This window comes from Peromyscus californicus, unplaced genomic scaffold, assembly GCF_007827085.1.
Source record: "Peromyscus californicus insignis strain IS unplaced genomic scaffold, ASM782708v3 Scaffold_15__1_contigs__length_86483966, whole genome shotgun sequence".
Classification (NCBI taxonomy): domain Eukaryota; kingdom Metazoa; phylum Chordata; class Mammalia; order Rodentia; family Cricetidae; genus Peromyscus; species Peromyscus californicus.
In genome coordinates this window covers 52,975,533-53,003,435 of record NW_026294447.1, presented here as the reverse complement: position 1 = coordinate 53,003,435, position 27,903 = coordinate 52,975,533, and the positions used below count along the sequence as shown (strand labels likewise).

General features: G+C 45.6%; 2 protein-coding genes across 2 annotated transcripts; both read right to left on the bottom strand.

Annotated features, from left to right (window-relative positions):
* Nucleotides 1–14: 14 nt before the first annotated feature.
* On the bottom strand, nt 15–7,506 carry LOC128110342 (serine protease inhibitor A3N-like). Its single transcript, XM_052738126.1, has 5 exons — nt 7,488–7,506; nt 4,980–5,633; nt 2,957–3,230; nt 1,653–1,803; nt 15–702 (listed from the first exon to the last, which is right to left on the bottom strand). Exons 1-5 carry the CDS (start codon nt 7,504–7,506, stop codon nt 502–504), a joined length of 1,299 nt encoding a protein of 432 aa, XP_052594086.1. The 3' UTR covers nt 15–501.
* Nucleotides 7,507–15,154: 7,648 nt separating this feature from the next.
* LOC128110523 (serine protease inhibitor A3N-like) lies at nt 15,155–24,242 on the bottom strand. The gene is made up of 4 exons (XM_052738214.1): nt 23,606–24,242; nt 17,370–17,643; nt 16,286–16,436; nt 15,155–15,355 (listed from the first exon to the last, which is right to left on the bottom strand). The coding sequence occupies exons 1-4, from the start codon at nt 24,240–24,242 to the stop codon at nt 15,155–15,157; spliced, it is 1,263 nt and encodes a 420-aa protein (XP_052594174.1).
* Nucleotides 24,243–27,903: the final 3,661 nt, after the last annotated feature.

Genomic DNA, 27,903 nt, shown 5'->3' with positions numbered 1-27,903 from the left:
CGCACAGTCTGGAAGAGGCAAAGTTTGAGGCAGGAACTGGGCACTCAGTGATCCCAGATGCTGGAAATAGACTCAGGGTAGCAGGTTTCCTTCTCAGTGCTGGGACTGAGGTCCACATGATTGACCTATAAGTTTACATAGTTCAGTCAAGCCTGCTGGCAGTGAAGGCAGACATAACCAGAGCCTAGATAGGGACTGAGCCATCTGCCAGGGCCCAGGCTTTTGAGTAGAGGCAGATACAGTAGAGGCAGCAGGGAGGAACACAAAGACAGAGTTCAGGCTCAAGAACATGAACTAGTGCTGCCAGGAAGACTGGGAGTCAAGCCTGACACTGACTGTCCAAGTGCCCTGTGCATGTTTGAGTCATACAGCTAGTCACTGTCACTGTCCAATCCAGGTATGCCATAGCTATTTAGAGCATTGAGGCCAAAATGCACATAGAGATCCACATATAAGCTTAATCCCTGGCCCTCAGGAAGAAGCCTCACCACTTGGAAAGTTCTAGTTTTCCTTGGGATTTGTGACTTTGACAATAAAGAGTGCAATTTGAGCATTTGTGTCAGAGACAATCATCAGGAATGGCCTGTTGAAATTGACAGTCATTGGGTGCCATTTTCCAGACTTAAGGATGATTTTGACTCCTGTGGCAGCAGCTGCTTCTGTGCCTGTCTCAGCCACGTCCAGCACAGCCTTGTGGACCACCTGTAAGAGAAAGACATCACTCACTGGTGACCAGGGAAAAGGCAGGAGAGGAGATTCCTGGAGCAAGCATCCATTGCTGGCCTTAGCTGCTGGTGAAATTATTTGTTCCTACTGTGAGCTCTACTCCTGGTGTTTCCAAGCATTTGCTCAAGGTGTGAGATGAGGCATGCCCTGGGTCTGCTCAGTCTCTGAGAATCTGTGTTGCTCTCAAACTCATGACAAACTGGAGGATGGGTGTAGGCAACACCAGTCCTTACTCAAAGGCAGCTTCTCAGCAGACCCACAGGGAATATCCAGTGTGCTGGCAGCCAGTGCAGGCTTCAGCATCCTTCCTGCTCCAGTCTCTTTGGGACATACAGCAGTAATGCACAGGACATGGCTTCTCATTCCATGACAGCCATTCCCTGCTGAGACAGATCTGAGTCCAGGCCTCTGAGTGGGCACTGGACAGAACACTAGGCATTGCCAGGCTGTGCATCTGGGAATGTAGTGTGGGGTCCTAAGGCATCTTCTCCCCTATTCTTAAGCTTTTCATCCCAACTGCCAATCACCCCTTGTTATTTCCTTTACTGCTGCTGTTCTGTGTGCTAGTGAAGAAGTGCTGGACCAGCTCTGCAGTGAAGAAGCTGAGGTTGGAAGTGATTTGCCCTGCAGTGGATTGTGGGTGGCATCTGTACTACAGCACAGGTCAGTGCCTAAGGTGGTCTAAGACCAAGCACAGACTCTTGCCCACCATGGACTCCTAGGTGAAGTTAATGTTCATGGAATAGATGAGGGATTGGTTGCATAGTTCCCAGCAGGAGTATCTAGGTTGTAATCCAGCTCTTCCAAGATGAGGGAATCTCAGAAATGTAGGCTTCTTCACACATTTACCATTCCCCACACACCACCTGGCCTTCACCATCCACATTCAGGCACCAAGGTGAACGACCGAATGTATCTTGGCTTACCTTAGAGACTCTCAGGTTCTTGGCCCCTGTGATCCTAGACAGGTCAGCCTCTTCGGAGAAGACTGCCCTGATGCCGAGCTGTGGAAGGATTTTCTCCAGGCTGTAGTCAGTGGAGATGGAGAACTTGGGCATGTAGAGCTTGTTGATCTTCCTGAGAATAACAAAGGCATGTAAGATCACTGGCCTGCATTCCCCATCAATCCACCTTGTTTCTCTCACTGGAGAGCAGCCCTCTTTCCATCTATGCCTAGACCATGTGATTTGTTCTTCCTTTTGCAGTAATTATTATATTGTTGCAGTAATTTTTGTTGCAGTAATTATCTATCAGTGCCTGAGAGTGTACAGGGCCCAGACAAAGAGGCTTGGTTCCAGGTGTTCCTCTGCTGAAAATGCTTTTCTCCCAGGTCCACAAAATGCGGTTCCTCCCTGTCATGTGGACACTCAGACTTCATCTAATGATCCTTCTAGTTAAAGCTGCACATTCCATCTGATTCCAGCTTTCCTCAACTCCTCTCACCTTTCCTCCTTCCTTCCTTCCTCCCTCCCTCCCTTCCTTCCTTCCATCCTTCCTTCTTTCTTTCTTTTCTTGTTTCTTTGATTTGTTTTTCTGCTTTTCTTCAAGACAAGGATTCTTTATGTAACTCTGGCTGTCCTGGAGCAAGCTCTGTAAACCTGGCTGGCCTCAAAATCAGATATATGTCCCCTGCATGCTGGGATTAAAGGCATGCACCACCACTACCTGGCTTCCACCCCATTTTTAATTAATCATATAATATTCCATTGTATTTTCATGCTCTTACTCTCTCTTCCATTGTCATATTATGATCGTCCAATGATAAGAAATAATGTGCTTGAGACTTGGATAGCCTCTCTGGGTCTAAATCACAGCTTGGCACATAGTAAGTATTCAAGTCATCAATTGCACTAATAGTGAATGAATGAGTGATGAGGGGATGAGATGGCTACACAGGGCAGAGCTGATTCTCAGAGCTGATCTCACCTCAACCTCACTCCCTTCTGTATTCCAAAACCCATTCAAGATTTCCTGTAATTACAGACTGTTAGACACAGAGGAATCCTCAGCTCCTGCTCTAGCTGATGTCATCTTGTGAACAAGATGTCAGTAAAATCAGGCCCCAAACTACCAAGTCAGCAGAGAGAAAGTCACCTCCACCTCACTTGCCCCTGGTGACTCTTCAACAGTTACTATCATACTATGGAGCCTCTGAGTCACAGGGACACTGGGCCTCAGGCCAATAGCAAGATGGGGAGCCAGACCAGCTCTGGTTTCTGTGGACACCCACCTGGGCCTCAGAGAATCCTCCCACTTCCTCAGGATCTCTGGTTGCAAGCTGGCTTCCACCTGCTGCATCCTGCCCTCATCAGGGAGGATGAACAGGGCACTGGCATTGCCTGTGTACTTCAGCTCCACCACAGAGCAAGACAGCTCCTCATCCTGGAAGTAGGGTGTGGTCAGATCCTCAATGTTCATCATGGGTACCTTCACAGACTTCCTATTGCCCAAGTGGAACTCAGACTCAAAAGTATCTTCAGGGTCAAAGGGTGTCTTCCATTTTCCTAAAGATGAACAGATCATCAGTTTGTAACGTCACTTGAGGGACCTCCACCTCTGTCCCATTTCTGTCCAGCCCCTGTGATGTGACAACAATCAATCCAACTTCAATAAGACAGAGGTGGAAAATGCTGGATTGGGAAAAAAAACCCCACAAACTTATAGGTAGACAGGCTCCTAGAGATGAAAAGAGACTCCAAGCTTGGTTTGGAAACGAGAAACTCAAAACAAAGCTTGGACACTTTATCTACCTGAGAAACAATCTGGGATCTGAGGGTGGGGTATATTAGAGAGAAATGAGAGTGAAAGTGGGGAGACAGGAGCCTGGGGGGAGTTAAGGATCCCTTCTTCCACAGGATAAAGGATGTCTAGAAGACAATGTCTTGTGGAGCAGGCTTTAGGGGAAACAAGACAAGAGAGACTGGATTCTCCCACACTGTGAGCAGTCCATGGTCCCATAGATTGTGGACTAAAATGTGAGTAACAAGTCCTCAACTCACACATGATCTATGGCCACCTTCACAAATCACAGATATCCCATTCAGACTTATCCCGAATTTCTACAGAACTTGGTACTGAAATAATTTCTTGGGCTTGGGATCTAGCAGCCTAAACATGCACCCCTACCTCACAGCCAAGTAGCATTGGAACTTCTGTCCTGAGGCTAGAGAGCCATGCCCAGCCATCCTTCAGGCCATCATTTTGCTTCTGCCATTCCCAGCCCACAGCAGCTCGGCAGCCATCCTGTCCTCCTGTCCTCCTGTCCTCTGGCCTCCTAGACTCTTTTTCTGTCCATGGCCACCTTGAGATTTTGTTCATTGTCTCAGATCCTGCCCTCCCTCTGCCCTGCACTATCCTTAATTCAACCCAGAACTGATTATATCATGACTTCTCTCAGGCACCAAGTTCTGGCCTGTCTCCTAACTCCCTGGTCTCTGTCAGGCATGGTGTTGTGGGTGTGGGCTCTGCAAGTCCCCCCACTACCTTTACTGATTACATTTCCAACTTAGTCTCCCAACTCTCATGAGACTCACTGGCCTTGGAGTGTGTCTTGGGCATTCTAACCTTCAGGGTGTTTGGGATAGCAATTTTACAAAAGCAAAATTCCATGAGGCAGCCATACCCTAAACACAGAACACTGCATGGCTGACACTTCCCTCTCATTAGTGTCTGCTCCTGCATCCCTGTTTCCCATGTCCAGGTCCAGCTCATTACCAAAATGGCTCAAGGGAGAGGTCCTGAACAGGAATTGCCCACAGGGCTCTTCAGTAGTTATGGGACATGCTACTTTCACCATAAGATAGAGGAGGCACACTCTTCAGGTCAATTCCCCAGCTTCTCTCTACCCTCCTAGAGACAGAGGCTCTCCAGCAAGGATAAACACCTACTACAGGAGAGTATTAGAAATGCTGGAGAGGAAAGACAGAGGAACCCAGTCTTTGCAGAGAAAAACCATGGCTTCTGGCTACTCAGAAAGGACTAGGTATGCAAGCTATGCATTCTCATAGTATGTTTAAGTCACTGCCAAAATTAGCCCTCTTACCCTGAGAGAGCAGGGGTCCTTTTGGAAATGAACCAGGGACTACAACTATATAAAAAAATCCCTAAGGAGAAGTAAGGCTTGTGGGTAACTAGAAGTTAGGCACCCATATCTCCAAGGCCATGAACACCTCCTTTCAAGTGGTCAGTATAAAGACACAAGGCACCCAGCCAGCATCCTCTCCCTCCATGCCGTAACCAGTGACCATCCTCACCTTTAAAGTAGATGTAGTTCACCAGCACCATTACTGTCCTCACATCCAGGTCTGAGATCAGTTCCTTGATCTTCCCCTGGGTCTGTTTCCTCACATAGTCATTGATGAGCTTTTTGGCCTCATGAGGCTGCTGGAAGTCAGTCACAGAGGCCTCAGCCTGGTACAGCACCCTTGCCTTCTCCTTGAACTCTGCCAGGATCTGCAGGTGCTTTTCAACAAATATCATGCTGCCTATGCTGATATTCACCTGGTTTCCTGGCTGACTGAGCATGTGGAGGAGGTGCCCAAAGCCCCTGTGGATGTCTGCCTCAGGGGTCTCTGGGAGACTGAACTTGAGACCTTCTATAATCTCTTCCAGGGTGTTGCTGCTGGCTCCTAGGGACAGGATGGCCAAGGCAGCTGAGATGCTGAATGGGGAGAAGAGAATATTTTTATTTGGATTCTTCAAAGCCAGCTCCTTGTAGAGGCTGAAGGCAAAGTCAGTGTTGATGGAGGCCAGTGTCAGACTGTCCGTTTGTGTCCCATTGTTTTGGTTTTCCTGGACTTCAGTGTCCTTTCCCAATGTGCCATATGTTAGGGAGAGTATAACAAGGCATATCCCTGCTATCAAGAGCCCCAGAGCTACAAGGAGGGCCGTCTTCTTTGTTCTCCAGGCTGAAAAGTAAAGATCCTTTGATTCTGAGAGGGCCAGGTGGTGTCCTGACCACCTCCTTGTCCTCCCACAGGGCTGCACTGTGTCCCTGCTCTGCTGCCCTTTGCTGCCTCTGTGACTATGCATGGGAGGTGCTCTGAGCACTCAGATGGCAGTCCCACAGAATGTGCTCCTGTTATCAGCTTTGGAGGAAGCATTGTAGTAGCCCATTCTCCTCACAGAGAACCAAGACCCAGAGAGGGGAATGGACACGCCAGGTCCACAGAGAAGCCAGAAGATGAGTGTTGGTATGAGCACGAGCCCTGTCTGGTCAGATTGTTTCCTCTCATTCTCTTCTGCAGGATTCATTAGAAGGCTGGGGACCCTCTTCCTTTGCACTCACCCCCCTACCACCCTGTAGGCAGAACTTAAGATCCATGGAGTAGTTGCTAGCACAGGCCCTAAATTTGCCTCTTGATAACAAGTCTGGGAAATCTCAAGGCCCTTGACAGAATCTTGTGCATGAAGCTGGACTTGGGAAGGAATAATTGAGAGGCAGCACCAGAGACATCTGGTGTCGTGCCAGGGCCTTGGCACCTCTAGAACAGGTCATGGCAGGACAAACAGGGCAAGGTTCTTTCAGTCCTGCCAGGGAATCACATAATGGTTTGCAACTCAGGCTTGGGAGGCCTCCTGGGGGAGTGATGTCAGTCTCTGACCTCTGGACCAGATTTTGTTTTGGCCCTTGGGATGGCTGTGTGGTAGCAAGCAAATGGGTGGACCTCTCTGGGAAGCTTGGTGAGTGACCCAGGTTGCACTATTGGTAAGTGTCTGGCTTATTATGGGAACAATGGGGGTTAGTTGTAGGGAATGTCTAGAGGGCTATCTCTTCCATCCACCCCTGGAGTGGGGGCCACAAGCATCCTAAAGGACTACAGTTGAGGGGTTGTGATCATGGTAAACACAGGCACCCACAACTAGCCGTGAACTATTGTTCAGGTGTCCAAAGGTGAAAGTGGATGGTAAATGAGTGGGAGGGAGAGGAAGAGGAGGGAGGGGACAGCAGGGGCTTGGAGAGATCAAGAAGGAGTAAGAATATGGAAGAAAAGGTAGATAGGAGGAGGGAAGGGGAAGGAAAGGAGGAGGAGCCAAAGGGAAGATGGAGCACTAGAAGAGCATAGCAGGAATTTCAGGGAGCAGAGGAGGGAATGCTGGAGCTAAGCTGCTCGTCACCACGGCTGTCACATGCCTGCAGAGGAGACAGGGACGTCATCTGCCTTTACCCAGCATTTGCTTTCAGACTGATGCAAGCATTTCTTTGGCAAAGCTCTGAGCAATATTTTGTGCCAGGATAGGTTCCAGAGGAAATGGGCTGCATGGTGTGCGCAGCAGGAGACCTGGCTCAGGGGCTGAGCTATTGCCTTCTTTGCTTCCCTCGTGGAGGGTGAGGCCGATCTGCTCAGCCATGGGATCTATGGGGGAAGTGGGGTCCCTGACCCCCAGGCAACTCCTGTCAGCTGTAAGCATGGCAGGGCTGCCACCTCCCTCAGAGGGACTCTGCAACTTTCCTATCTCACCTCAGCTCCTACAGCAGCACCCAGGCTAGACAAGGTCTCAATACTTCCTCCCTGTGTAGGGTGAGAAGCAGCAGGTTCCCTTCACTCTCCATGAGCCTAGTCCATGGCTCCCGCATCTTTCATAGATATAAAGATTCAACCTGGAGAGGCGATTTATATGCACCAAGAAATGTCCCCTGATTCCAACCTTGTGCTCCACGAACAACTCCTCCCATTCCAAGACTCCTGGTCATCATCAGCATCACACAGTCCTGGGAAGGCTCCTCTTCTGTCCCTGGAGAGAGAGAATCCTGGCATTACCTGTGGGGCTGCTTCCCATGGCCAATGTCTGTGACAGCTGAGTCCTGGTGTTCAGAGTTGATGCTTGCCTGGTGTGTTGTTCTCCCCAAGCACACTGATGCCTATTTATCCCCACCTATCCCCACCCCAGGGTCTCTTCCCTTTTCTTAGGAAATGCTTGCACATAAAAGCTGTGCTCTGTGCTCAGACTGGAAATGACAGATAGGATTATTTCTTATAGCGTGGATATAGAAGCTCCTGCTAGCAGAACCACCTCCTGATGTGAAAATGCCCAACTGGGTTCTAAAGAAGCCTCCTGGATCTCCTGGGTGTGTCTTCTGTTAATCTAATGCAGAAGTAAAGTCAGAAGCAAAAATGAGTCTGTTTGGAAACAGGGAGAAGTCAGAAGCAAAAAAGACTGTGCACAACCCCTGTCTACTTCTCACCAAGTAGGACTGCAGCAAACGTTTGTCCTGTACTTTCTAAGTCACTTTGAAAAGAACCCAACAGCTCTCTGATCACCAATTTCTTTGGGGAAACTCACACATTAATAAACACATGCCCCAAACTGACAGAACCTCGTCTTCATCTGTGTAACCATCCTGTCTGGCAGCAATGGGCATATTCTCAATAGAGACTCACTCTCCCCTCTTTGGCTCTCAGACTTCTGGAGGGAAGCTGCCTTGTCTGGCAGTGAAGGAAAACTCCTAGAGGAATCTGTGTCTGCAGAGCCTGGCTGGCTGATCTGAATTTCAGCACTGTAGAGAGATGGGAACACTGCAGGTCAGAGGCTAATGACCTTCTCATGGGCTAAATGCTGCCTCTCTGGAACAGCCATGTTTCCTCCCTCTGTGTCAGAACTCAACCTTGTGACAATAGAGTCTATTCACTTAGCAGACAACCAGCTTCAATCCAAAAGCTAAGAATGGCAGCAGATAACACCTTGAGCCTATAGAGAAGCTCCTCCATTTTGATGCACCTGACTCTCCGAGGTTCCCACTCCTGCATTTTAAACTAGCCTTGATTTGGGACTTTGTTTGGCTAAACTATCAAGTTTTTGTGTAACTGTTTCCATATTGGAACATGATATTTGGGTAACTTAAATCTGTGTTCTCAGCTCATTGTTGCTCAAGATGGCTCTTGTAGAGTGTCTGTTGTTCCCCATGGGATGAGAGCTGTGGTGTTTGTGTCAACAGCGTGGTCAGAGACTCAACAGGGAGGTGTTAGGTCCAAAGCCGCTGTTCCCAGAATGGATGTGCTGGTCCTAACAAGAAGGATTTTGGCTGAGCAAACAGAAGCCCAAAGGCAGGTCTCTGTGTACCAAAGAAGCAGATCACCCATGGTGCATTCCTCTTTACCAGGAGCCACCCAAATCGTTCCACAAATGTCAGCTACTTCCGGCAAGGGCACCCAGCTCCCCTTCAATTCGCACGGGCTGAATCCACTCAAAGACCCCTACGCTGATGTCATATAAAATCTGTTTTCTTTTCTGTCATTTTGCCCCTTCGTGGGCTCCATAAAGTCTTCAAACTTCCTTTTGAACCATCACATGTACATTCTCTGTACAGCTCTCAGCATTCTTGTCTTCCAAGCCCCCACAGAATATCCCACTGAGCTACCAACACTCAATGGCCTTTCTAGCCCAAAGTTCCAAAGTCCTTCTACAATCTTTCCCCAAATATAGTAGATCTGTCACAGCAATACCACAGTACACTGGTACCATCTTGTCTTATTTAGAGTTTTTTGTTGCTGTGATGAAACAGTATAACCAAAAAGCAAGTTGGGGAGGAAAAGGTATATATGGCTTTTACCTCCATATTGCTGTTCATCATTGAAGAAAGTTAGGAGGAACTCAAAAGGAAAAAACAACATGAAAGTAGGAGCTAAATCAGAGGTCAATGGAGGGGTGCTGCTTACTGGCTTGCTTCCTTGGCTTGTTCAGTTTGCTTTCTAACAGAACCACCAGGCCAGGAATGCCACCAGCCACAGAAGGCTGGGCCCTCCTTCATCAATAACTAATTAAGAAAATTCCTTAGAGCTAGACCTTACGGAAGCTTATTCTAAATTAAGATTTCATTCTTTAATTTAACTCCTTTTTTTCTGTGCATGTGCCAAGGTGACATAAGGCCAGGCATCCTGGTGCCCATGAACAAAGTGGTTGTGGTGATAGAGAGGAGGGTTATGCGTAAGTTTGACAATGTGGACCACCAGTCAGCAAGGCTAACCTGGCTACATCTGCCACTGAGTGTCAGATCCGCCAGCAACATACTCCAACACTGAGTCCCAGATATGGTACCATTTTTCCTGGATAACCAGCCAAGGTCCAGGTGGTAAGTTAACTACATTGGACCACTTCCTTCTTGAATAGGAAAATGGTTTGTCTGTGCTGGATATGGTGGTTGGCCCCAATAGACTCATGTGTCTGAATGCTTGGCCCACAGGGAGTGGCACTATTCGGTGTGGCATTGTTGGAGGAAGTGTGTCTCAGTTCACTTCTGCTGTCTGCAGATCAAGATGTAGAAGTCTCAGCTCCTCTGCTGTACTGTGTCTGGCCTGATAGAGAGATGGGATGGCCCTTTGAAGATACAGTTACAGTGCCAATAATGTGGCAACAGTCCAGAGGGCTATGGCAGCATTCTCCAGAAGGTGATACATGCTTCAAATCATTGTCCTGTGTATGGTATGGTTTCTCCCACAGCCAGGATTCACACAGGTCTAGGAGTTAAGAGATACAAGGGAAGGGATGCACTCAGTATCACCCCTAGAGATCTAATTGAAGGTTTGTTACTCCCCCTATTCCCATGACCTAAATTCTGCTGGCCTAGAAGTTTTGTTTCTAGGGGTCGGATTGCTCTTGCCAGGAGACACAACAGATATTCCACTGAACTGAAAACTCAGACTTCCTCCTGGCCACTTTGGGTTTCTGATGCCTTTTATCCAACAGTCTATGAGTGGAATAATTCTGTTAGGTGGAGAGGTTGGTTCAGATTACCAAGCAGAATTGGATTGCTTCTCCACAGTGGAGAGAAGAAAGAATATATCAGGAGGTTAGGGGATCCTTTAGGGAGTCTTTTTCTGTCACTATCTCCTGAGATTAAAAGTATGAGAAACTACAAGAATCTAGTCCAGGTAAGGGGACAAAGGGAATGAAGGTGTGGGTCACTTCTCCAGGAAAGAGCAAAGTCAGGTGAGGTCCTTGTTGAGTATGCAGGAAATACAGAATGGCCAACAGAGGAACATAGTTATAAATATCAGTGAAGGCTGTGTGACCAGTTCTAGAAAGAAGGATTATGACTGACAGAAGTGTTTTTGTCATTTTTTTGGTTAAGAATTTATTTGTACATATATTGGTGTTTCCTTTCCTCAATTTCTTTATCATGAAATATAGTATCAATTTAGAGAATACCAGTGAATATAACACTCAAGTTAGGGCCAGCTCTGACAGACCAAGAGGTGAGTCACTGTTCTCTCAGACAGTCATCCAGCCTCTAAGCCTTAGGCCCAGGGGCACAACCCATGCCCCCATACCCTCTCCCATTGCTGCCCCAGTTGCAGGCCAGCAGGTACGTGTTGACAGCCCTGACCACCACCACCCCTCTGTCAGATTTAATAATCTACAAGCCCCACTCCATTCCCCAAACCTACCCATACCACAAGACTGCAGCTATTCCCTGAGACACAGACTCCTCCAGTTCTAAATGGAACAAGAGCTATGATTGGACCAAGAGCTCCCTGAGACACAAACACCACCAGAGTAAGAATACATTCAACAACATAAAGAGTAATATGGCAGTACCAGAACCTAGTGGTCCTACAACAGCAAGACCTGAACATCCCATCACAGAAGAAGTGAAGAAAACGACCTTACAAATGACTTTATGAAGTTGATAGAGGCCTTTAAAGAGGAAATTGAAAAATTCCTTAAAGAAGCCAAGGAAAAGTCAAACACAAACTTGGAAGAAATCAGTAAATCCCTTAAAGAAAGTCAAGAAAAAGCAATCAAACAGGTGAAGGAAACAGTTCAAGACTTGAAAATTGAAATAGAGGCAGTAAAGAAGACACAAACCAAGGGGATGCTGAAAACGCAAAATCTGAGTAAACAAACAGGAACTACAGATGCAAGCATATCCAACAGAATGCAAGAGTTGGTAGAGAGAATCTCTGGAGTTGAAGATATGATAGAGAAAATATATTTGTCAGTCAAAAAAAAAAACCATTAAAGGCAAAAAAGCCATAATACAAAACATCTAGGAAATCTGAGACACCATGAAAAAAATCAAACCTAAGAATAATAGGTATAGAAGAAGGAGGAGGAGGAGGAGGAGGAGGAGGAGGAGGAGGAGGAGGAGGAGGAGGAGACCAACTCAAAGGCACAGAAAATATATTCAACAAAATAATAGAAGAAAACTTTCCCAACCTAAAGAAGGAAATGCCTATGAAGCAACAAGATGCTTACAGAACATCAAATAGAATGGACCCCCAGCCCCCAAAAGTTCCCTCACCACATAATAATCAAACCACTAAACATAGAAAATAAAGAAAGAATATTAGGAGCTGCAGAGGAAAAAGGCCAAGTAACATATAAAGGCAGTCCCATCAGAATAACACCCCACTTCTTAATGGAGACTCTGATAGCCAGACAGTCTTGGACAGACATTATGCAGACACTAAGAGATCATGGATGCAAGCCCAGACTATTATACCCAGCAAAGTTCTCAATCAACATAGATGGAGTAAACAAGATATTGCATTACAACAACAGGTTTAAAAACCACCTATCCAGAAATCCAACCCTACAGAAAGCATTAGAAGGAAAAATCCAACCTGAGGAAGTAAGATGCACCCATGAAAACACAGGCAATAGATAATCCCACACCAACAAATCCCAAAGAAGGGAAACACACATACACTACCACCAAAAATAATAGGAATTAGCAATCACTGTTCATTAATATCCTTTTGTAGCACAAATTGTTAGAAGGTCTTATTAATAAAATCAAACCTGGAGCCAGGTATTGGGGTGAACGCTGAAAGATCAGAGAGACAGAAGAGGCCACAGCTAACCTCACCTCACCAACTTCTCAGCCGATTCTGTTTCCTCAAACTGGAAGCCTCTGAGTCCTCATCTGGAATGAATCTCAGCTGAACTGCTGCTAAAAGCCTAAAAGCTTAACCAGGCTCTAGTTCCTGGTCCTCACGCCTTATATACCTTTCTGCTTCCTGCTGTCACTTCCTGGGATTAAAGGTGTGTGTCACCATGCCTGGCTATTTCCAGTGTGGCTTTGAATTCACAGAGATCCGGATGGATCTCTAACTCCAGAATGCTAGGTAGGATTAAAGGTGTGTGTGTCACAGTTTTCTGGCCTCTATGTCTATCTAGCAACTGTTCTGGTCTTTGACCCCAGATAAGTTTATTAAGGTGCACAATATATTGGGGAACACAATATCACCACATCCCTTAATATCAATGGACTCAATTTGCATATAAAAAGACACAGGCTAACAGAATGGATTCGAAATCAGGATTCATCCTTCTGCTGCACACAAGAAACAAACCTCAACTTCAAAGACAGACACTACTTCAGAGTAAAGGGTTGGGAAAAGACTTTCCAGTCAACTGGACTTAAGAAGCATGCTGGTGTAGCTATCCTAAACCAAAATAGACTTCAAACTAAAATCAATCGAAAGAGATTGAGAAGGACATCATATATTAATCACAGGAAAAATCCTCAAGTTGAAGTCTCAATTCTGAACATTTATGCCCCAAATACAAGGGCACCCACATATGTAAAAGAAACATTACTAAAGCTTAAATTTCACATCAAACCCCACACACTAAGAGTGGGAGACTTCAACAGCCCACTCTTACCAATGGACAGGTTTGCCAGTTAGAAACTTAACAGAGAAATAAGGGAACTAACAGATGTTATAACTCAAATGGACTTAATAGCCATCTGCAGAACATTCCACCCAAACACAAAAGAATATACCTTCTTCTCAGCACCCCACAAAACCTTCTGTAAAATTGACCACATACTTGGTCACAAAGCAAATCTCAAAAGAAACATATTTTTATTCATCAAAAGTATACAGATTAAGGAGAAATCATCTTTCTGAAAATCTACAGATATAAATGATCCAGGTAAATGGAATATATTCATAAATACACATCAGTGGGGGAATTCCCATAGCCGTTTAGGGAAAAATTGCAATAACACATGTGAAAATTACTGAGAGAAGCAAACATTATTCCAGAGTCTGTGTTCTCATGGCCATGCCTAATGAGATTTCCCAACAGAGAATTATTCATCTGGTGGGCTGACACCTTGAATATTACTATCCATCTGCTGTTCTATGACATGGCCCTTGGCATTAACCCATCCAAAACTGCCTGTAGTTCTCAGCCATTTGAGAATCCTCACAGGGCCAGGTGCTTTCACACCTGGTGACTGTTTATTCTTTTACTAACACCCCCAATTATGATTCGAAATGCCTCCGTCGCTGTGTCCCCTGCACAGAGCATTCTTTCCGTTCATCTGACCACATTCTCATCCTACTCTGACCTCAGCACAGAGGTCACATGACCCACAGACTCTTTTGGGAGCTCTCTCTGTGAAGCACCCAGAGCCTTGCTTTATGATCCACCGGCACACCACCAAGGTGATGCCCCAGGCACAGAATGTCAGCTTGGTAAAAACGGTTCCTCTGGCATCAGGACACTTGGAAGAACATCCCTCCAGTCATAATGTCTAGCTGTGAGGACATGGGAAATGACTAAGATTCTCTGTGTCTCAGTTTCCTCATCCATTAAAAAGGACTGATAATAACACAGAGGTGAGAGGCATATCACAAAAGTTACAGACGGTGAGTGACAATCTCTACTATCCTGGGTTCACTAGAGGGCAAATCCCTGCCAACAGGAGCTGAGTGAACAGTGCCTGGGTACTTTCTATACAGTTATATATTTATTGATGCTTTGCTCCAAGTCCTGCATTTTGGGTAAGAAAGGCAGAGGTGTCCATCTCTTGTGTGATGTTGGTCAGTGGGGAACCTAGAAAAAAGGCTCCTCTGCCCTAGATTGGTGTACTAGGGGGAAAGAAGCTGGTCTGACCAACCGACTCCATGAGCTGCAGGAGTGAGAGACACAAAACTGTGCCAGATGTGAGCAGGGTGAGGAGCCCCTGCAAGGGACAGTAGGTGACAGAGCCTGGAAGAGGCAAAGTGTGAGGCAGGAACTGGGCATGCAGTGGCCCCAGTTCTGGAAATAGACTCTGAGTGGCAGGTTCTCATCTCAAGGACTGGGGCTGAGGTCCATATGATTGGCCTATAAATTTGCCTAGTTCCATTAAGCCTGTGGAACCTGAAGGCAGACATAACCAGAGCCTAGATAGAGACTGAGCCTATCTGCCCAGGCTTTTGGATAGAGGCAGATACAAGTTTGGCAGCAGGGAGAGGCCACAAAGACAATTTTCAGGGCCAGGAATATGAGCCAGTGTTACCAAGAGGACTGGGAGCCTAGCACTGATTGTCCAAGGGTTCCTGTGCATGTGGGAGTCATACAGTTAGTCATTGTTATTGTCCATCCCGGAATGCCACAGCCGATCAGCATGGAGGCCAAAATGCACATAGAGACCCACAAACAGGCTTAATCCCTACTCCTAGGAAGAAGCCTCACCACTTGGAAAGTTCTAGTTCCCCTTAGGATTTGTGACTCTGGCCATAAAGAGTGGAGTCTGAATGTTTGTGTCAGAGACAATCATCAGGAATACACTGCTGAAATTCATTTTCAGAGGGTTCAAAATTAGAGCTGATCCCATAGCTCTGACTCTTGTGGCAGCAACTGCTTCTGTGCCTGTCTCAGCCACGTCCAGCACAATATTGTGGACCACCTGTAGGAGAAAGACATCACTCACTGGAGACCGGGGAGGGCAGCAGAGCAGAGTCCTGGAGCAAGCATCCACTGCTGGCCTCAGCGGCTGGTGAGGTTGTTTGTTCCTACTGTGAGCTCTACTCCTGGTGTTTCTAAGTCTCTGCTCAGGGTGTGAGATGAGGCATGCCCTGGGTCTGCTCAGTCTCTGAGAATCTATGTTGCCCTCAAACCCACTAAAAACTGGAGCGTGGGTGTAGGCAACATCAGTCATTAATCCACAAGAATATTCTCAGAGTACCCACAGGGAAAAGCCTGGGTGCTGGCATCAAGTGCAGGCTTCAGCATCCCTCCTGCTCTAGCCTCCTTGGGACATACAACCTCAATGCAAATGGCATAACTTCGCATTCCAAGACTGCCATTCCCTACTAATACATATCTGAGCCCAGGCCTCTGAGTGGGCACTGGACAGACCACTGTGCATCTGGGAATGTAGTGTGGGGTCCTAAGGCATCTTTTCTGCTATTCTTAAGCTTTTCATCCCAATTGTCATTCATCTCTTCTTATTTCCTTTACTGCTACTGTTCTGTGTGCTAGTCAAGAAGCACTGGACCAGCTCTGCAGTAAAGAAGCTGAGACTGAAATGCCTTACCCTTCAAGGAATTGTGGGTGGCATCCACACACAGCACAGGTTGGACCTATGGTTGTCGAAGACCAAGCACAGGCTCTTTCCCATCCCGGGTTCCTGGGTGAGATTATGTTCAGTGGGTAGAGGAGGGATTGACTGCATGCTCTCCAGCAGGAGTATCTAGATTAAAATCCAGCTCTCCCAGGATGAGGGAATCTCAGAAATGCAGGCTTTCTCACACATTTACCATTGCCCCTTGACACCTGGCTTTCACTATCCTCATTTAGGCACCCAATGAGAACCACCCAGTGTTTTTTGGCTTACCTGAGAGACTCTCAGGTCCTTGGCCCCTGTGATCCCAGACAGGTCAGCCTGTGTGGAGAAGACTTCCCTGATACCCAGTTGTTGAAGGATGTCCTCTATGCTGTAGTCACTGGAGATAGAGAACTTGGGTATGTAGAGCTCATCAATCATCCTGAGAATGAAAGGAGAAATGTAAGAGTCACTATACTGTGTGTTCCTTTCAAACCACATTGTAGCTAGGGCAGCTCTCCACAGACAGACCTCTTACCAGAGAGAAGTCCTCTTTCCATGCAGGCATACATCACATGATTTTGCTTTTCCTATTGCATTTATTACCCATCAATGCCTGAAAGTGTTTACAGGGGCAGGTAATGAATCTTGGTACCAGCTCTTCCCTTACCCAAAATGCTTTTCTCCCAGATTCAGAAAATCCAGTCCTTCCCTGTCATGTGGACCCTCAGACTTCATCTAATGAGTCTTCTAATTAAAATTGCACACTCCATCTGACTCCATTTTCCTTATCCTTGGGCCCTCCCCTTAAAATCTCATCCCTTCTCATCTTTTAACAAATCAAATAATGATTAGTTGCATTTCCATCTCCCCACTCTCTTGTCCTCAATTACAAAACATGTCATAAAGGGTAAGAAATGTTGTGCTTTAGTCTCTGATATACTCTCAGGGTCTAAATCAGAGCACAGCACTCAGTAGGTCTTCAAGTCATCATTCCATGAATGATGAATGAATGAGGGGATGAGATGGTTACACAGGGCAGAGCTTATTCTCAGAGCTGATCTCACCTCAACCTCACTCCCCTCTGCCTTCCAAAACCCATTCAAGATTCCCTGTAATTACAGCCTGTTAGACACAGAGGAATCCTCAGCTCCTGCTCTAGCTGATGTCATCTTGTGAACAACAAAATGGCAGTAAAATCTGCCCCTAAACTACCGAGTCATCGGAGGGAAAGTCACCTCCACTTCACCTGTCCCTGCTGGCTCTCCAACCATTCCACTGGGTCCTGGAGAGACTCTGAGGGACAGGGACACTGGGCCTCAGGCCAACAGCAGGATGGGGAGCCAGTTCAGCTTTGGTTCCTGTGCACACACACCTGGACCTCAGAGAGTCCTTCCACTTCCTCAGGGTCTCTGGTTGCAAACTGGCTTCCACCTGCTGCATCCTGCCCATGTCAGGGAGGATGAACAGGGCGCTGGCATTGCCTGTGTACTTCAGCTCCACCACAGAGCAGTTCAGATCCTCATCCCGGAAGTAGGGTGTGGTCAAGTCCTTAATTTTCATCATGGGCACCCTCACAGTCCTCTTCTCGTCCAAGTAGAAGATAGATTCAAATGCAAAACATGGGTCAAAGGGCATCTCCCATTTCCCTAAATGTGGAGCAGGTCATCAGATTGTGCCTTCAGCAGAGAGACCCCACCTCCAGCCCATTTCTGCCAGTATCTCACTCTCGACAGGAATTAATCCATTTTCAACAACACAGAGTGTCCCTCACTAGTCGCATAATCTAGATTATAGAAACCTTGGCAGATGTGGAACTATGAATGAGAAGTGATCCACGGGCTTGGTTTGCAAAGGGGAACTCAAAACCATAGCCTCCCTACATGAGATACCTGAAAAACAGCCAGGGATCTGAGGGTGGGGTGTGTAACAGAGAGATGAGAGTGAAAGTGGGGAGCCTGGAGCCTGGGAAGCTGAGGATCCCTTCTTCCTCAGGAGGAGCCATGTCTAGAAGGCAATGTCTTGTGAGACAGGTTTTAGGGGAAACAGGACAAGAGAGACTGTGTTCTCCCACACCATGGTGTCCCTTAGTGCGAACCACCTTAATTGACGTCCATTCCCAGAGCCATGAGTGTGTTTAGATTGGAGCTGGTGAGATCTGCAACTTCCCAGAGTTGGATTACCAGAATCCCATAGTTGGTTGACTAAGATATGGATAATGAGTCTTCTTCTACTACATGAGATATGTTCACCTCCATAAATTAAAAATATCCTACTTAGACTTGCCCCACATCCCAAGTGCATGTGACCATCTGCAATACACCCTGGACGACTTGGTACTTTGACAATTTCTTGTGCTCAGGATCCAGCAGCATAAACACACATCCCCGCCTCAGGGTCAAGCAGCCTTGGAGTTTAGATCCTGGCCCAGCATGGAGAGCCACGCCCTGCAGTCTAATCCTTCAGGCCATCAATCACTCTGCTTCCCCTCCCTTCAGAGCACAGCTGCTCTCTGGTCATCCTGGACACCTGTCCTCTGTCCTCCCATCCTCTCCTGTCCGTGGCCAGTTGGTTTTCTGTGTATAGTCTCAGAGCCTACCCTCCTCTGCTCTGGCCTATCCAGAGTCCAGAGTCCCAAATTCACCCCAGATCTAGTCACATCAATACTTTTTATCAGTAATCATTCTGTGATCCATTGTCTCAGTCTTTGTTCTATCAGGCGGGGATTTATGGGTATTGGCTCTAGATACCTTCCCACTAACCCTCACCCACAGCAATTCCATCCCACTCTCCCAAATCTCCTGAGCCTCAACCCCACATTCCTCATCCCAGGATTGTGTCTTCAGCACTGTGACCCCATAAGCTGACTTGGCTACTAGTTTTACAAACTAAAATTTCATGAATCAGTCAGACACTAAACACAGAACACTGCCTGGCTGACACTTCCCTCTCACTACTGGTTTTTCCTCGCTCTGCTTTTCCATGTCCATGTCCAGCATTACAGAAAGGTTCAGGGAGAGGTCCTGCATAGGAATGTGTGAAAGGCTCTTCAGTAATTATGGGATATGCTACTTTCCCCCTTTGAAATTGGGTAGCCAGGCTCCTTAGGTCAAGAAGTCCCAGACCACCTGAGACCTCCTAGAGACATAGGTTCTGTAGCAGATGGATTCTGTAGGAGCATATCAGAAATGCTGGAATGGCCTGAATGAAAGTCTACTTTTGTGGTAGTTTGAATGTAATTGGCCCCCATAAGCTCATAGGGAGTGGCATTATTAGGAGGTGTGGCTTTGTTAAAGTAGGTGTGGTCTTGTTGCAGGAAGTGTGTCACTGTTGAGGCAGGCTTTGAGGTCTCATAAATGCTCAAGATACAGCCCAGAGTCCCAGACTGTGGGAGCCCAGCTGGGAGACCGGCTCCCACATTTTAGCACAGGGTACTCGTGAGGAGAGAGGGACAAGAAATATTAGATTGAAGGATAGAGAGGAAAGAAACATAGAAACACAGGATGTCCTTGGGAGGGCCTGGATCCTTATCCACCAGTCCCTCCTGTCTCTTCTAAAGGGCTATTTATAGGAATGCCAAGGGGTGGAGCAAAGGACCTCCCCTCAGCTCAACCAAGTATAGACTCTTCCAATCACCTTGTAACCATTCACATGGTCAAGCAATCCTCTCATATAGCCCTGCTGGGTAAAGCAAGCTCAGATCTAACAAGGAAACATTTATGGGCCTCCACAACTCCCCCTTCTTGATATAATAAAGGGCTCCCCAGACCTCTCAAACTGTGCCTGTCTTAGGTTGTTCTTCTTGATTAATTTTACATACATACATTCAAGAAGTTATCAAGAAGACAGTTGCCCAGCTTTGGCTACCAGCCTCTGGCAAGAGGGGGTACAGAGCTTAACTCATCTGTGACCTAGGTCCCTACTAAGAGCTTAGAATCATCCACAGTGATTTCCATAGCAGCCATACCTCCCCGTAAAGGAATAGAGAATAATAAAAATACAATATACTTTTTGGGTCTAAGGTGATTACAGCAGTCTTAGCTGAACCAAGCCCTTTTCTAAATCAAAACTCTCTCCTAACAGATATTCAATAAGTTTTTCAAGAGACTATTTTGATTACCAGGAGAAAAGTCATTTCAAATCACTACAAAGTATCCACTGATGCAAACAAAAACCCATGTTAATTATAAAGACACTTTTGCAAACTAACTTGATCGTGGGAGGCTTATCTGTTTGTGGAAGGCGTACCCCTTTCTAAAGAGAAGGAGTGGAAATTTCTTGAAAGAAGACAGAAAAACTACCCCAATTATGATACCTTTGCTTAACTTTTCCAAAGCCCACTGAGATCACAAAATTATATTTTAAGCTATCATAAAAAGTATTCAAATATATCTGAAGGTAAGAGAGTAATAAAACCTTCAAGATGCTTCTAATTTGATATGGTTTATCTTTTAAAAAATGGTGTTACCTGACTTGTCTGGACTAGACAAATATTGAATTTACACTTTTCACAAACTACTATTTAACATTTACACTTTTTATATTCAATATTTACACTTTTTGCAAACTTACATTCAACATATTTACAAGTAGCGTATCACTATACATGTTTTACTTTTTACAATCTTATATTCAAATGGAAACTTTGTAGAACTACTTTACAAACTTACCATATATCTAGAAGAATCTCTTAACAGAACTAATTTACATTCAAAATCAAACTCTATTAGCAAACATCTAGAAGAGATTTCTTAACAGAACTATTAACAAGATAGGAAGTATGGAAATCATTTCTAAAGTTTGGAGTTTATAGTCAGATTTGATGTCATTCTAAAAGTTTTCCTGACAGTTTGAAGTCAGAGGCTAATTCATCAGTGACTCTAAGCTTGACTGAGTGAAATTTTCCCTCTTCTTAATTTTTTAAAGCTACTTTTTAAGACTATCGTGAGCATTTCAATGATGCCAATGTTTTTCTCTTGCATTTCAAGCACAATCCAAGCTTCTTATTTTTTTATTTGCCTATAAGATTTTTCTTTTTTTCACATCCAAAGCAATTTCCCACTGTATGGACCTCTTTCCCTAGTTTTGTAAAGGGTTTCAAAGTGACTTCTTGACAAACAGTATTAGCATATTAATTGCCTCCTGACTGGCAAGCTGTTTGCCTGTTTCTAGTTCTTGAGAGGCAAGCTAACAGAGCTTGTGAAGAAAATAGCATTTTGAGCTGAAAAAAAAAAACAAAAACAGAGTTTTTGGTCAATGCTGCACTGGTATCTCTTTTATGTCCTTCATTTCCCAAGCTGCCTTTCTCTATATTGTCATGCTATTACAACCCATGTTAGGTACTATATTTCCCAAGCTGCCTTTCTCTATATCATCACACTGTACAAATGAACTACATTTCCCATGCTGCCTTTCTGGGTCTGGGAGAAAACTTCTATTCACACTGTATTCAAGCTTTTGCTTATACCATGGGAAGTTTTTCAGTCAAAATTTTGCTCTCTTACCAGGGTAGATTTCTGTTCTTCCTGAGCTGGCATTGATAGGTACATTTCCTTCACCTGGCATTGTCCCCTACAGTGGGCTGCATCTGTCTGCTCACACTCAGACAGGCATTTTGGTAACCCTTTGTTCCCCTGCCTTATTGGGTCAATGAAAAAGTAAAGACAGTACTTGAAAAATAGAGCTTTTTTAGACAGATTTTTTTCCCAATAGAGAAAGAAGACAAAGAGCTTTTTCAGAGAGAACTTTTCTTTGATATGAAAAGAAAAAAAGAGCTTCTCAGCTTTACCCCCCTAATACCAGCTTGAAGGAAAGATAGGAGTAGCAGAGAGGATTTGTCCTGTTCCAAGAGGGTTTTTTGTTTTTTTGTTTTTGTGGTTTTTTTTCTAGAGCAATTACAGGTGATTTTCCCATACTGATAGATGTTATTTCCAGGTGAGTTAAATTTTTGCCACTACAGAAAGAGAAAAAAAATCTGAGAAAGACCTGAAGAGCTTCCAGATTTTAGAGAGAAATTACAAAGTTTTCCAAAGAAACCTTTCAGCTTTTGAGAGAAAGATTACTAAAATTTCCCCAAGACTTCTATTTCCTGTTATTGGCTTTATGACCAAGGAAACTAATTCTGATGGTATGATGTTATCATACAGTCACAATGTCAGTGAAGTGAAGAGTTTTATTTCACCCACAACTGACTCAGAAAAAACTCTTTTTTCTACTGCTCAGGACTTAAACCTAAGTTCTTCACAGGCCAAAAGCTTCCATAGGAATCTTTTTCTGCCTGTTTTTCTCATCTTAGATAGATTTTTTCTCTGTTTCTTCCCCAGGAATTTGGATTCATATTCCCATAGTTGGAAAATCAAAGACATAGTTCCTCTGTCTTGTTGCTTATCTTATCCTAAGTTTTTTCTTACACTATATCCCTATGTTCTACCTTATATTTTTTCCTACTTACCCTAAGTTTTTTCTATACTATATGCCTATATTCTACCTTATTTTTCCTTAATTTTATAGATAGAAATTAAGAGAGAGAGAAAAAGAAAGAAACCTAGAAAGAGAGAAATATTCACCGAAGCCTCACTTTTCAACTTTGGCATTCAGCCACCTTATTTTCACTCCCAAGAATAAAAAATTGCTGCCTTCATTTTTAATTCCTTATAGGGCATGCCTCCTTACAACTGCAACTCCCTCTCTCTCCTTCTGCCAAGGCTGTGGTCCCTGTTCCTGGTGCCATTTGTGAGAACCCAGCTGAGAGACCTGCTCCTACATTTTATGACAGGGTACTCTTGAGGAGAGAGGGATAAGAGATACTAGATAGAAGGACAGAGGGGAGAGAAACAGATAGAAACATATGATAGCCTCAGGAAGGCCTGGATCCTTATCCACCAGCCCCTCCTGTCTCTTCTAAAGGGCTATTTATAGGATTGCCAAGGGGTAGAGCAAAAGAACTCGCCCTCACTCAGCCAAGTGTAGACCCTTCCAATCACTTTGTAACCATGCATATGGTCAAGCAATCCTCTAATGCAGAGCTGTTAGGTAAAAGAAGTTGAGATCTCACTAGAAAACCTTTGTGGGCCTCCACTCCAGACTACTTCCTCTTGCCAGCTATTTGTAGTATTCTCAGATATGGCTCTATCATCATGTCTGCCTGCACGCTGCCATGTCCCATCACGATGAGAATGGATGGAACCTCTGAATTTTTAAGTGAGCCACCCCAATTAAATGTTTTCCTTTATAAGAGTTGCATGGTCATAGTGTCTCTTCACAGGAATAGGACCCTGACTAAGATACCATGTCTGCAGGGAGAAGCCATGGCTTCAGCACAGTCAGGTAGGACTGGACATGTGAGCGATGCAATCTGATAGTCAGCAAGTTAAAGTCACATCCAACACAACCCTCTTAGACTGAGAGCTCAGGGGTTCTGTGGAGTATGTACCAGGAATCACAACTATATCTCAAAACTCCCAAAGGACAAGTAAGGCATGCTAGTAATAAGAAGTTAGGCACCCATGTCTCCAAGGCCATGGGCATCTCCTTTCTAGGGGTCAGAGTATAGACACAAGGTGCCCAGCCAACACCCTCTCCATCCACCCCTGAAACAGTGACCATCCTCACCTTTAAAGTAGATGTAATTCACCAGCACCACTAACGAACTCTCATCCAGGTGTGAGATTAGTTCCTTGATCTTCCCCTGGGTCTGTTGGCTTACATAGTCATTGATGAGTTTTTTGGCCTGATGAGGCTGCTGGAAGTCAGTCACGGAGGCTTCAGCCTGGTAGAGTACCTTTGCCTTCTCCTTGAACTCTGCCAGGATATCCAGATGCTTTTTAATAAACATGTTGCTGCCTATGCTGATCTTCACCTGGTCCCCTGGCTGACTAAGCATGTTGAGGAGGTGCTCAAATCCTGGGTGGATATCTGCCTCAGGGCTCTCTGTTAGATTGAACTTGAGACCTTCTAGAATCTCTTCCAGGGTGTTGTTGGTTGCTCCCAGGGACAGGATGGCCAAAGCTACTGAGATGCTGAGTGGGGAGAATATGACATTTTTATTTGGATTCTTCAAAACCAACTCCTTGTAGAGGGTGAAGGCAAAGTCAGTGTTGATAGAGGCCAGTGTTAGACTGTTCACTCGTGTCCCATTGCTTTGGTCTTCCTGGACTTCAGTGTTTCTTCCCAATGAGCCATCTGGTTGGCAGAGAACAGCAGGGCAGAACCCAGCCACCAAAAGAACAAGAGCTACAAGGAGGGCCATCTTCTCTGCTCTCCTGTCTGAAAAGAAAGATTTTTTGGAGTCTGGGAGGGTCAGGTGGTGACCTGACCATCTCCTTGTCCTTCAACCTTGCCTGTACTGTATCCAGGCTCTGCTGCCACTCTCCGCTTTTGTGAATTCTCAAATGGCATTGCCAGATCCCACATAGCCTGTTTCCACTGGAGGAAGTGATGCTATAGTAGTCAGTTTTCCTACTAGAAAATCAGGATCCATAGAGATAAAGGGGCATGCCAGACTAACAAAGTAAGGAAGCAAAGGACCTGAGGATGGGCAAAAGCCTTCTGTAATCTTAATTTCTTTCCTCTTTTTGCTTGGCATAAGAGCTCACTGGAAATCAGGGAATACTCTTAATTTACACTTGTCCCTACTCACCATCACCAAGTTCTAGTCAGGACTCAGAGAAGGATCCTTGAATTAGATCAGCAGCAAATGCCCCATCCCAACCTCCAGATGACAAGTTCATGACATCTCACTGCCCTGGGATGCATCTGGTTCCTGTCTCTGGACATGAAGTGGGACAATTGAGAGGAAGCACAGCAGACATCTGATGCAGTACTAAAGCCTTAGCATGCCCGAGAACAGGTATTAGAAAGACCAATAGAAAATGGTTCTTTCAGCTCTGCCAGGATGCCATATGGTGGTTTCTATCTCAGGCTTGGAAGGCTTCCTGACAGGAAGAAAAATAAATAGTGTCCCAGTCTCTGATGAATGAATCAGATTTCATTTTGGTTGTCAGGATGGCTGTGTGGTGGTAGAAAGCAAATAGGTGGATCATTCTTGGCAGCCCAGTGAGTGGCCCAGGTTACATTATTAGTAAATGTGTCTGACTTATTATGGGTATTGGGATGATTGTAGGGAATGTCCACAGAGTCATCTCCTCCATACACCCCTGGAGTGGGGGACACAAGCATTCTAAAGACCACATTTGAAAGCCTGTGATTGTGGTAAAAATGGGGACCAAACTTTAGCCTCTGTCCACTGTATAGGTGAGTTCAGAGGAGAATGTAGTTCATACAGGGAAGGGATGATGGGGAAGATGGATAGAGAGGAGAGAGGACAAGGTGAGAAAGGATGAGGAGTGAGAAAGTGGAGGGAATTGGGGGCAGGAGGACAGGAGAGGAAGGGGGGATCAGATGAGGGAGTCAAGGAGAAGACAGAGGGTAGAGAAGACAAGAAGAGTGTAGGAGGAGAATGGAGGGAGCAGGGGAGAAAGGTGCTGGAGCTGATCCACATTTGCCCAGGCCTGTGACATGCCTGCAGAGGGGCCAGGGACTTCAGCAACCATTATTCTGTGTTTACTGTCAGACTGATGCATCCATTTCTTTCAAAAGCATTCAACTATATGTTACTGCACAATTATTTCCTCAGAAAACAGGCCAGTCTGTCTGTACAGGAGAAAATTTGGCTGAGTGATTGTCTTTTCTTCCTGGCTATGAGAGGGTGGAGCTTCTCTTCTTGGCCATGAAATGTATTGGGGAAGTGGGATCCCAGACCCCAAGCTTCCTGCCCCAGAGGGACTCTGCAACTGTCCTGTCTCCCCTTAGGTATGACAGCAGCACCCAGAGTAGACAAGGTCTCAATACTTCCTCCTTGTGCAGGGTCAAAAGGAGCAGGCTCCATTCACTCTCCAGGAGCATAGCCCAAGGCACCCACATCTGCCACAGATAAGAAGACCCTGACTGGAGAGAAGATTCATATGCACCCCAGAATTGTACTCTGACTCCAACCCAGTACCACAGGAACAATTCCTCACCACCCTGCAAACCAATAACCCAGGTAATTGCCAATACCACAGTCCTGGAAAAGCTCCTTCCACTGTCCCCAGAGAGAAGGAATCCTGAGCATTACCTGGAGAGCTGAAGCCAGCTGCCAGCATCTGTTTTAGATGAGTCCTAATGTTTTGGGTTGCTGTTCTCCTGGGGTGCTGCTCCCCCATTGCACACTGATGCCTATTTATCCACACCAGGGACACCTCCCACCTCATAGGAAATGCTGGCATGTACAAGGTGTGCTCTGTGATCAGATTGGAAGTGGGCAGACAAGATGATTTCTGGTAACATGAATTTAGAAAATCTATCTAGCAGAAACACCTGTCACTGTGTTCCAATCAATAAGGCAGCTGCAGCTGGATTTCAAGGTTGCAGCTGCTGTTTCTCCAATGATTCAAAGTTCAGTGTGGAGCTGGGGAGGAGTTGGAGGCAATGGGCATATTCTAAAGAGACTTGCTCTCCTCTCTTTGGCTATCAGACTTGATAGGGAAGCTGTCCTGTCTGGCAGTGAAGGAAAACTCCTAGAAGAATCTGTGTCTGCAGAGCCTGGCTGGCTGATCTGAATTTCAGTACTGTAGAGAGATGGGAACACTGCAGGTCAGGGGCTAATGACCTTCTCATGGGCTAAGTGCTGCCTCTCTGGAACAGCCATGTTTACCTCTCTGTGTCAGAACTAAACCTTGTGACAATAGAGTCTATTAACTTATCAGACAACCAGCTTCAATCCAAAAGCTAAGAATGGCAGCAGAGAACATCTTGAGCCTGTAGAGAAGCTCCCTGATCTTGATGCACCTGCCTCTCTGAGGTTCCCACTCCTGCATTTTAAACTTGCCTTGATTTGTGATTTTCTTTTTGTGGCTAAGCTGTCAAGTTTTCATGAAATTGCTTCCAAATGGAACATAGAATTTTGGTAACCTAAATCTGTGTTCTCAGGTCACTGCTGCTCAAAATAGCTTGTACAAAGTGTCTGTTATTCCCTTTAGGATGAGAGCTGTGGTGTTTGTGTCAATGTCGTATTAGAGATCCAGCAGGCAGGTGTTATTCCAAAGCAGCTGCCCCCAACGTCGAGGTGCTGGTCCTAACAAGAAGGATTTTGGCTGAGTAAACAGTAGTTTGAGTTCTCTGTGTTCCAGAGAAGCAGATCACCATGGTGCATTTCTGTTTACCAGGAGCCACCCTAACCTTCCCACAAACATCTGCTACCTCAGGCATGGGCACCCAGTTCCCCTTCAATCTAGACAGCCTGAATCTGCCCAAGATCCACCCCGATGTCATATAAAATCTGTTTTCTTTTCTGCCCATTTCCTTATTTTCTCTGCCACCCCAGAGAGAGGTAGCCTTGACAGTTTAATTTTCAATAAGTTTTTGTTTTTCCCTACACTGGCTTAATAATGGTCTGTAACCATGGAGAGAGCACAGGGCATTTTAGAAAGGGCCCTATCCATCCTAACTGAACTGAAGTGCTTATTTGTTGACACTCCTGTGTGCCAATCACTTGCTTCTGCTGGCTCCTGCATCCCCTGTCAAGTACTCAAGTCTAAATTTTAGTCTACCTTTCCAGTCGTATCTCTCGTCCTCTGTGCTGGATAGATTTATGTCAACTTGACACAGTCTATAGTCATCTGAGAAGAGGGAACCTTCCTTTTTGAGAAATAAAGAAAATGCCTCCATAAGTGAACGCTGTGGACCAACCTGTAGAATAGTTTTTGAATTAGTTATGAACAGAGAGGGCCCAGCCCATGGTGTGTAGTGTGATCCCTGGGCTGGTGTCCTGGGTTCTGTAAAAAGGCAGGCTAAGCACACCATTTTAAGAAAGCCAGTAATAAGCAGCCCTCCATAGCCTCAACATCAGCTCCTGACTTCAGGATGTTGCC